This window comes from Drosophila virilis, chromosome X (genome assembly GCF_030788295.1).
Source record: "Drosophila virilis strain 15010-1051.87 chromosome X, Dvir_AGI_RSII-ME, whole genome shotgun sequence".
Taxonomy (NCBI): Eukaryota; Metazoa; Arthropoda; class Insecta; order Diptera; family Drosophilidae; genus Drosophila; species Drosophila virilis.
The window spans coordinates 29863253-29875000 of NC_091543.1; the positions used below are offsets into that span (position 1 = coordinate 29863253).

An 11748-nucleotide genomic window follows, 5' to 3' on the forward strand; every position below is an offset into this window, starting at 1 on the left:
TTTTTGGGTGAAGGGGCTGCCATCTATCCAGACTGCTGGAGCCAAGCCAGGCCTTAATGCGTAGTTGACCGCATAGCACTTCAAGTCATTGAGCTTGATGTTCCAACTGCAAGCACAGTTCTCAAGCAAGTGGATGTATTCCTGGACCCCATCAGTTGCTTCGTACTCACAGTGGGCGGAGTAAAATATTGCCACGTCATCAGCATCAAATCATCAAGTGTTTGCTTAGGGCGGCGAACTCATGTGGGTCATCCGGAGTGGGGATGTCTGCCGTGTACAAATTGTAGAGGAAGGGACCCAGTACGCTGCCGTGAGGGACACCCGCCTTCATATAATGAATGGGAGAGATTTCAGTCCTGACTTTGACTTCAAACTTACGCTCCATTAGATAAGAACGCAAAACTGAAAAGAAAGAAGGGGCGGAAAAACTCATCTCGATTTTCTGGAGCAGTCCGTCTTTCAAGATTCGGTCGAAGGCCTGCTTAACGTCTACAAAAATCCATAGCAATACTATCACTCTGTGAACCCGTTCAACAGCGCCATGTCCGCCCCTGAACCTGAATTGGTGATCAGGAAGAATGGCCATTTGATCCATAAGCCTAGCAAGTCGACCGACAATCAATCTTTGGCGAACCTTCGACAAGGAAGGTAGGAGACTGATCGGTCGATATGACTCTGGGTCATATTCCGGCTTGCCCGACTTATGGATCATATGGATCCTCGCTAACTTCCACTGGGTATGGAAGTGTTGCGTCCTTAATATGGCGTTAAAGATCACCGGTATATAAAAGAGCGCGCGCATTGGCAGGGTCTTCAGAGTGGTGTGGCATATTCCAGCATGGCCCGGTGCTTTAGCCCTGAGAAGGGCTTTGACGACGTTGATTACCTTCCCCACGCGGATAGGGCCCAATATGTGGTGACATCTGAAGCGAAGTCTCATACGCTCTGGTTGTATTATCTAGCTCTTCTGGGGAGGCCAAATCAAAAGGTGTGAGCTGTTCTTCCAGATGGCTGGCGAAGGTATCAGTTTAATCTTCGTCTTTAAGGCAGTATGTTCCATTGTGGTGAAAAAAAAAAACGGTTCTCCAGGATTGGCGCTTCAGGTTTTAAGTTTTCCTAAGTCATGAGTATAGTCCTTGCTCTCCAACCCTCTGGAAATTGATGCGTCTTTGTGTCTGCGAAGGGCCTCCTTAAGTTGCCGCTCCGCTCTTCGCCATTCCGCATTGTCCTACGGACGCTGAGTCGTCTAGAGTCTGCGTCTGCACCGCCTCTTAATCCTGACCAGGTTGGCTATATTTGCGGGCAGTCCATTGCCAGCACTATCCACTGGTGGGGAGCAGGCTTCGGCTGCTGTTGCGCGAATCTTAAAGTTGAGTAGCTCAATGACGTCCTTTATATCCAGTCCAGTGCTGACTTCAGTGTTGAGGTGTATAATATCATCTGTCTCTAGAAGACACCGAGATCAGTGTCAGAGGTTTCGTATTCGCAATGTTGCTCGTTGGCATATGTGGTGGCTTCTAAGTACGTTGTGCTACATTGTGTAAGTGTAGCATGGTGAAGTCGCTGCAGTTTGGGAGGAGGAGAAGTGAGCGCTCATTGACCTTGATAATGCACATAGTTGTGTCCAATCGAATTTTTCTTCCACATAATCAAGGAATTTGACTACTTTTTATTGTTCATCATAAAATTTTTATCAATTACTTGGAAACGGGGCGAGTCTTCGATTATCGAAAACAAAATCGTACTGCGCGGGCGCTGGGAGGACCCATTTGCTAGTTTCTAGCTCTTATTAGTTTTGAAATCTTTGCATTTTTACATACGGACGGAAGGACGGACGGTCAGACATACATGGCTATTAATGGTGTTCAAGACCCCATAAAATGTATGTATCATTTTATGGGGTCGGAGATGCTTCCATCTGCCTGTTATATACATTTGCACAAATACATTATACCCTTTTTACCCAGTTTCAATGGGTTCAGGGTATAAAAAATAATTCCCTCGGTAGGGCTCGAACCATGAAAATACTTTTATACCCTGTGCAAAGAATTGCTTAATGCTATGTCTATGTATACTATGGCAAGAATTCTCGACAAAGAGATACCATGAGCCCTCTTCTACCAACACTAAACCTACTTTTTATCAATTCGAAAACTATTGTAGGCTAAATTGTTATATAAAGGCTTATTGAAAATGCATTCTAATATATTTCTGTCTGATGCATACGTTTAAACATTATACCCATTACCCTTGCCCATTTCAAAGGGAATAAACATAAATATAACATAAGCTGTTTTGTTTTTCCCTTGAAATAAAAAATACAAATAGTAATATTAATAAATAAATAGTTTATTAGATATATTTTATAGATACATTTATATTTATAAAAAAAAAATTGTATTTTTATCCTACTTCATATTAAATGGCTTGAATATGTATTGTAGTAGTTTCCAAACAATAGCTACTTAAATATTGACTCTACTTAATGCTTGGTATCTTCCCCCAAATCGGCAGCAAAAATAGGATCAATTTCCATTCCTTTCGATTGCAGTTCCATTGCCTTGTCATTTGTTCCGGGTGACACGCGTACTTCAACGCTTACATTACTTTTATGTTTTTCATGTTGCTCATCTTTTCCATGCTGTTTTTTGTCGTCGTGATACTGGTTATCAGAGCGACTCTGCGCACTATGATTTTGTGGAAGTGGCGGCGACAATAGCGGTTGCTCGATGGCAGTTAATATGGACTGTAGAAGACCTTGTGACAGGATTTCCTCATGATTCGCATTTGGTTCACCATCGTTGACATGGTTGTCGTCGATTAATTGGCTGTCAAACTGTACTTGAAAGTTCTGGGCTGGTTGCACAGTACTTGTACCTAATTGAATGCTTTGCGACTTTTTTGCGGAGATCACATTCAAGCCGCCTAGACCCGGTAGCTGCTTTGGATCTGTTCCATCTGGTAATGCCTGAACTGCTGACTTTTGTGAGGCATAGCCGGAGGGATCCAAATCAATTTCGTTCCCCGAAGGTGGTGGGCCGTAACTGTCAGCGGGGCCAGCTAAAAACTGTGTATGCTGCTCAGCTACAGGGACGCTCTGTGCAATAGCATTATAGGCATCAGGGGTTGCCGCCGAGACGCTGCTAAATTGTTGCTTTTGATGCACTTGGTAGCCGGTACTACTGACTAGGTTTGGACCTTGGCCACAATTGTGCAGCGCTACCTGGGGCTGTTGATGCTGTTGAGGACCCACCCCTGTCGATAGAACTGTTTGTTGGTTAAACTGTTGAGCCGGTTGGACAAATGGTGGTGTATACGTCGAGATGCTATAGCTGTTTTTTGCGTGCTCGTTCTTCCGATGGATATTTGCAGCCAGTTGATTTGACAAATAATGCTGCGCTGCCGGTGCTGGATGCATGTAGTTAGACTGTGGCAACTTTATTAGAACTGGAGAACCATACTCCTGCAAGTGAGCAAGCTTCTGATGTGCAAAGGCGGGTCCGTATTGCGGCTGCGGCAGTTGCTGCTGTACAATAATTTGCGGTGGTTTCAGGGGTGCTCTGTTAATGGCCTGTGATGTAGATGATAAACCACTTAATGCAATTTCATTAGCGGCAGGTGAAATATATGTGGGGGTCTGCTCCGGTGGTTTTTCGCCAAACTGATCCAGATGCTGCACTGTGGCGCCTATAGATTCGATAAGACCGGCAGGGACGGGCGGACGGAAGAATACTGGTGATTTAGGAGACCCAACACCATATTGTGGATTACCAAATGCTGAGCTGTACTGAATGTTAACGTTGGAATGAGGTTGCGAGTGGGCTTCGGACTGACCATAGCTGCTTGTAACAGCAGAAATATGCGGCGTCGGTCCTTGTGCTAATGGTACATTGACACCAAGATTGCTACCACTAGTATGATATTTGAAGTCATGCATATTACCAGGTGCAAATGAATCTGTTGGTGGCTTAGAGTAAGTATCGTCAATTGAGCCTTCCGGGTTCTAGTTGAAAATTTGGAATGAAATATATCAGTAAAATAATTTATTTGAACTGATTGCCATACAGTTACCCACTTGCAAAGCTTCGGAGTGAATGATGTTTGGATGACCATTGCTGATTGCTTTTGTTTTTTCGTTAATGACGTCGTCCTGCAGAGCGACCGCCACTAGTTGTTCGTCCGAAAGGCCGTCAACAATGTGGTCGTCAGTGGCTCCACCCACATTGCCAGTGCTCTGGCTCTGGCCCACATGACTGTAACCGCCTAGGGTATCAATGTGGTTCTCTTCAATGAAGGTACCTATAGGCGTGGAAATTGGCTTCCAGCCATCACATGCAGTGTGAAAAGGAGCAAGTGACCCAGTCACGCTGTGAGTATGTCCAGAAGTATCAATCTGAATCTGAGCCTGCCTAAAGGGAATACCACCTGGTCCGCTTGGTAACCGCCGTAGGTCCAAATTACTATGTATAACACTTGTATCTGGCACACGATTGAAAGACTCGGATTGATGTGCAGGTAGATTGACAGGTAGCGGTGGTGGGCCGTAGTTTGGTGGTGTTTCGTAAACTGATTTGGATGGCAGATTCAATGGTCCGGAGGCGGGTGGGCCGTAAGACGTTGCTGGCTGATGAAATGGTTTATACAACTGAGTGGAAAAGGGTAAAGGCCGAGATGAGGCAGGAGGAGTAGAAAATTGTGGTATTTGTGGCGGCGGACGGTACTGTGGTGCTAAGTGATGCTGCTTTTTCGGCGACGGCGGAGCATACTGTGAAACTGCTGGTGATGGTTGACCGTACTGTGATGGGGGCTGCGCTGGTGGACTATAATGAGCGGTTGGCGGTAAGCCATACTCTAGTGCTAAATTATGATGTACGTGCGGTGGTCCGTAAAAGGGCTTGGGAATGCCAAAATGGTTTTTAATTTGCTCATATAAGCCATTCTTAGAAGATGGTCCACTACCACCACCTAAAAATGATAGCTTAGGAGAGTCATATTTAAATACCGGCGGACCGTACTCTCGGAAGGGAATCTGCTGTGGCACGCCGTACTCAGGAAGTCGTAGGTGATTTTGCTTAGGTCCGTACTGTGGTGCTTGCCTAGGCGGTGGGCCGTAGTTATCAAAACCCACCTCACGTCGCTTGAACTCTTTTCCGCTAAGCACAGCCTTGGCAAAGCAAAAGCACAATGTCGTCATTAATATAAAACGTAGCAGCATCTGAGTAGAAAAAGGACCGTAAGAAATTAAAAAATGTGTCAAACTATAAATGGAAAAGAATTTTATCATAGCAAACAGACAGCATAAGACTCGGTTCGCAGCGCTGAAAAGGTCTGCTTAATTACTGTTTCCTCAAGGCAGCGACTTACAATCTGTGTTGGGAAAATGTCGATACTAGAGATTTTTACTGCATTCTACATATCAATTTTCGTAACACTAGCTCTAAAACTTGGAAAAATATCGTTTTTCGTTAACAGGCGTGGCGTGGACAAAAACTATTGACGTTTTGTTTGGCACGGAACTTATCCTAAAGCAACAACATGCTAAAAATATTCATGAAAATGTCATTTCAATGTGATTAGATTTTGCTCACAACACTCCCTGTTCACACATGAACACGTAACACCGAGTCTCACTTTGACCCTCGGCAAAAATGTATATATCACACACCATATTGTACAGCCAGCAGCATAAAAATAGATAGTGCCCATGTGGTCGCTTGAGATTCCACAAATGACCTACGCTAAGAATTATCATTTTCGAATAAAAAGACACTTTGTTAGTATATAAGACCTAGGATTTGTAAGGATAAAACCAGTATCTTACAAGAACTCAAGCCGAACAGATCGTCCATTAGGTCCTTCAGTGTGCACTGCACTAATAACAGCATGCCGAAGTGAAGAAATGACTGCAAAGGAGATGGACAGAGCCCTGCGGAAAATAATCAAGGCCCATCCAATAGAGCAGACTTTTTAAGAAGTACTCCTTCCACTACCCACACCGTCTACGCTTCTGAGCTTGAGGCTCAAGCAAAAACTTTACGTTAAGGATTTAAAAAAAATGTTAACTACAAATAATTTTGTAAAGCACATAAACAATAATATGAGAGTGCGAGCTATGGCGCGAAAACGGCGGCAATAACAAAAAAAAAAGCAAAAAAAATAAAAATGTTTAGATCAGGGATAAGATAATTTCGACAGTCAGATTTGAAAATTGGAAAAAAATAGTAAAATGTTAAGGCTGAGAAAGAGAAAGATAGTATATCTTTGGAGTGAAATAAAGAAAGAAATATTGTTGTAAAAAATATTGTTGAAACCGATATTACCTTAAATAGGAAGGTTAAAACGCTAGAAATCGATGTACAGAACAGATAAAAGAACTAGGACAGATGCAAAACAATTGTTAACCAAAAGTAGGGGGTTGCCTTGTCAAAACAGAGGAGCTACCAATGCTCCCGAAAATGCAGATACCAATTTTCTATAGTGATTCCAAAGAGTGGGATCTCTTTGCCGAGTTGTTTACTGAGTTGGTTTAATCAAGAAAGGATTTGAGTCCAGCTCTTAAATTGAACGATTTAAAAGCAGCACAAAGAGGACAAGCAAAATGCATTGTGTTGCATTTGCTAATAGGCTCCGCAGAAAATTTCCATTCGACTTAGGAAGTGCTAATCAAGCGTTATGAAAACAAAACAACATTTAATAAAATTAAAAACAGAAGCACTGATGTTATTTTTGCACACTTGATTATGTGCAATTTTAATAGAGAAACTTTGAAATCATATGAAAATCATGTGAATAGAACACAAGAAGTTCAAAAATTGTCCGGTGAAATGGAGTACTTAGAGCAAAGTTTGAATGCTCTAGGCCCATTGAAGGATGAGAAGAAGAAGCCAAAAGTCAATAATGACTTTTCGGAAAATTGCCTAATTTGCAAAGTAGCAGGGCAATATGCATTACAATGCTTTGAATTAAGTGGCATAAGCTCAGTAGAACGTGCAAAAGCCGCAAGAAAGGCACAATTACTTTTAATGTGCTTTAAACATTCAAGTACCAAGAGGTGCACTTGTGAAATTTTATATACAAATGCAACGAATACCACCACACAATGCTTCACATTGAAAGAAAGGCAAGCGCTATTAGCGACAGCAATTGTCATGGTAAAATCAGCTAAGGGAGGTTTCGAAAAAGTGCGGGCACCAATTGAAAGTGGGTCGCAAACGACAACAAAAGCTGGGGAGGAAGTCTAGATACTAAAGTTACCTAGATGGAGGGCATTCACAAAAATTAGTGGAGTATCCTCAACTGAGTTTAGTGTATAAAAATGAAAGAGGTCAAAGTATATGTGAATACTTTAAAACCAAAAACGGAGCCGCTTACAGCAGATGCAATTGTTTTGCCAAAACTGATGAAAGCGCTTCCAATTAAATCAATAAATATAGATAACATTAAATGAGAAAGCTATATATTAGCTGATCCGCAGTTTAACAAACGAGGGCGAGTAGATATAGTTATCGGAACTCACCTGCATACACACATTTTAAAAAAAGGAATAGTAAAAATCGACGGACTCGTTCAGAACGCAGAATTTGGGTGGATAGCGTCTAGGTGCACGAAATCCAAAAGAAAGGAAAATATAGTTGCGTCACCCATTAAGGTAAAAGATTTGGCAAGATTTTGGAAGATAGAAGAAGAAGAAGATAAAGAAAATGTAGAAGCAGAAATCTGCGAACCAAATATTATTGAAACACAGTGTTAAGACACTATAGTCTCACAACCAAGTAGAGAGTAGTTTTCGAAGCATCCTCAAAAACCACGAGCAACAAAAGCATAAATAACGACGTCGTATGCAGATATAGAAAAAATATATTGACAAAAAGGAAAACAACTCCAAATTAGCAGGTTACAAATTCACAACGGTTGAATACGGTACCGCGTCAGCCCCATCCTTAGCAACTGGAGTGCTGGTAGAGTTAGCTAATAATTGTAAAAATAAAGTCGTTGGGGAAATAATCAGAAATTACATTTATATCGATGATCTGGTGTCAGGAGCAGACTCCATACAAAACTGTCAGAAGAAAATAAAAGAAAAAAAGCTTGCGGAACCTGGTTTTACTTTCAGAAAATGGATTGCAAATAAACAAGAAATTATAGAGAATGTAGAAAATACTGAAGAAACTAATGTAATAACTATCGAAGAAAATGAGTCTATTAAACATAGGGACTATAGTGGGAAGCTTTCAAAGACGAATTCAAATTTAAGGTCATTTGGGAGGGATCAGAAAACATTAATAAAAGACAAGTATTATCCACGGTTGCAAAGATTTATGACCCTTTAGGTTGGCTAGCCCCAGTTACTGTTATAGGAAAATTATTCATGCAAAAATTATGATTAATAGATAAATATTAGGATGACAAACTAAGCATGGAAGATGCAAATGAAAGGGAACAGTATAGAAAAACTGAACATTATTAGAAAACATAAAAATCCCAAAATGGTTACAACATTAAGCTTAAAAATGCAGTGGTATATGCAAAAGTAGGTAATTCAGTCACGATAATAGCCAGCAATAGGAAGGTAAGCCCAATAAAAAATAGAAAAATCATACCGAAATTAGAATTAGGCGCAGCACATCTGTTAGAAAAAATTAATGAAAAGAATAAATAAGGTATTAACGGCAACACAATTATATTAATGGTGACTCTAGATTTACTGTAGCTTGGAAGAAAATAGTAATAGTGGTATAAGAACAAGTTCATAAGGAAAAGAGCTGAAGAGATAAAAAATACAAATATAAATTGACGTGATAATTCACCGGATGAGGCCTCAAGGGGAGTTTGTCCAATTAAGAATGTGCCAAATTTGGTGGAAAGAAGATGTCGAAGATATAATAACAGTCCATACAATATTATTAAGCCTTGGAACTAGGATTATACAAGATTTAAATCAATACTATTATACTAATAATGCAATACAAATTTCTAAAGAGGTTTCCATTTCATCTAATAGTTAAGGAACTCAGAAGAGCAAATCTAATGTTACTTAATCATCCATATCAAACATCCAATAATTTTAAACAAAGGACACATAGCTTATCTTATAACACAGAGAAACATTACATTGAGGAATTAGCCTCATGATAAATTATATCCAGACAAAACTCGATGATCGGGTTAAGAAACTCCTTAAAGAAACATTTGAAGGAATGTGTTAAATATACTAGATACAGGCAACACACAGTGGAATAAATAATGGGAAATCTCCCGAAATATAGAATCCTTCCTGTTCCTAAATACAGGTGGACTTTGCAGGACCATACAACATTAGATGCTCAAAAATTCGGAGACAGAAAACATATATAGGGTATATAGCAGTAATCGGATGTTTGACCAAAAATTCACCTAGAAATAGTTGTGATTTAACATCAGATACATTTTTAGCAGCGCTAAGAAGATTTATAGCAAGACGCGGAAAATGTGCTCACAAATACTCCTACTTTCGTAAGAGCTTCAAAGAAGCTAGATTTAGATTTTCTAAAAGCGATCCAAGGTAACAATAAGATTGCCTCTATACTAAACAATGAAAAAATCCAGTGGCAATATATCTCGCCGACATGACTTCAATTCGGAGGTATTTGGGAGGCCGGTGTCAAATAGGTAAAATATCACCTTAAAGGGGTAATAGGCGACAACAATCTAACATTCGAAGAAATATCAACTTTGTTGTGTCAAATTGAGGCAGTATCAAACCCACGACTCTTGTACACATACAGAGAAGACATTGACGATAACGAAGTGTTGGCACCAGGTCATTTTCTAATTAGATAGCATTATATAGCATAGAATCAGAAACGTAGAATAAAATAGACAGCTTAGGATCCTGATTCAAAGATTGAAAAAAGAGTTTTGGTCAAAACGTAAAGAAGACTATTTGTATAACCTACAGTAAAGAAGTAAGTGGAAAACGTAAGCAAATAAGTTAAAAAATTAAGATTATTTGTGAGAAACTCCATGGATTTATAGATCAGTGCAACTTAATACTCAATAGCACACAAAGACAAATTGAGGAATTGGAAAAAAATAACGAGCTATTTACAACCAAAAACCCAATAAGGTTCTAGTCGGGAGCTCCCGACAAGGGGATACCCTGAACCCTCTTCTTCCAATACCAAATGCAGTTCGCGCAACACGATCGTTTGAAGTAATAAAGACAAATTGAAAAAAAAAAACTTCCCTTGGCAGGGTTTGTACTTGCAACTGGCCACATTCTTGCTGAGGACTCTACACAATAGCCAACCCAGACAAAAAATTGATAGGTTCCTCGGCAGGGCTTGAACTCTTCACAGCAACAGACCTCGACAGCCACACCAATAATTAAGTCTCAGTAAGGAAAAAATTAATTAAAATAGCAGCAGAATTCGAAGCAGACGGGCAGTAAAGCAAAACTTTTGGAAATTTTATTTTACCATAGAATATTTGTAATATTGTAGCTTAAATTTTTGGGCAACATAAATTGGGTTATTAACTTGATTTAAAATTACTCACTAAGATGAGTAACGCCATACAACAAAATGCTACCATGCAGCTTGATTTTTTGAAAATTGAGAACGAAAACATATTCTGTAGCATTGCGCTCTCACAACCGAGAGAACGAAAAAGCTAAAAATAGAATTTGCGCTCAGCTTCAGCTCTATGAGGGCAAGCAATTATGCTTGTATGGGTGTGAATATAAATACATAACAGCATATTTAAATGTGTTGTTATCCACTGCTCTGGCAAAGTCTCTGGCTGGCAAAGAAACAATTTTCTTAGTTTTTTAGCGCAGATCACGACCTACCCAAAATTTCTGTCGACTTAGAAAAACATATTTTCTGCGGAGCCAACCTCAGTAGGTCATGATCTGCGCTAGAAAACTAACAAAATTAATTTCTTGCCAGCTAAAGCCAGAGCAGTGAATAACAACACATACTTTAAAGTTCTTATGCATGTATAATTCACGCATACAACGAAAAGTGCACGCACGCTATTGGCCGAGACAAGAACTTTTCTCGAGCATACACTGTCCAAAAACAAAAGTGAAATCAATCTATGTGTGCTATTTTCTTAACATAGTTATTGCGCAAGAAGCGCCTTGTGTAAAAATTATATAAGTTCTTAAATAACATTAATCGTTAATATCTAGGGTAATATATCATTTAAATAAAGCATGCATTTCATGGATAAAGCACAATCACTTTGCGTCGATCGTAAGTTCTTAACTTTTTCGCTCAATGTACTTCGAAAACGAAACGACGCAAAGCAACATCGACCAGCTTTGCTGAAGGCAGGCTGGCGACTTACTTCGTAGCTCGTGTCAGCATCAGCAAGCCGCGACTTCAGCATTCGTTCGTCTGGTCTTTGGAGAAAGAACAACCAGTCGGCAGGAATGCCGTACGAAGCCTCAAAGGCCAGGCTAGAAATTTTGCGTCGCATTCAAATGTATGGTCGTTACTCATCTTAGTGTTTATATTGTCTTTGGTTCAGGGTATCCCCTAGTCGGGAGTTCCCGACTAGAACCTCTTACTTGTTTTATCATAAGTACTTAATTATTGATGTGGCTGCTGAGTAGAGGCATAGCAAATGGTTCGGTCTGTCGCGAGTTCGAGGCTGTGGTTGGTGGAACCCTGCCAAGGAAACTTTTTTTAAAATTTATTTGGTGCTGGAATAAGAGGGTTCAGGGTATCCCTTAGACGGGAGCTCCCGACTAGAACCTCTTGC

The 11748-nt window shown here is 40.2% G+C and overlaps 1 protein-coding gene across 1 annotated transcript in view; it reads right to left on the reverse strand.

Annotated features, from left to right (window-relative positions):
- Positions 1-2347: 2347 nt before the first annotated feature.
- LOC6631463 (uncharacterized) overlaps positions 2348-11748 on the reverse strand; it is a 17399-nt gene continuing 7998 nt past the window's right edge. The window contains exons 2-3 of the mRNA XM_002054891.4: positions 4076-5215; positions 2348-4003 (exon numbers count right to left, since the gene is read on the reverse strand). Of these exons, the coding sequence (XP_002054927.2) occupies positions 2483-4003; positions 4076-5215 (2661 nt within the window). The 3' untranslated portion in view covers positions 2348-2482. The remainder of the gene's footprint in view (positions 4004-4075; positions 5216-11748) is intronic.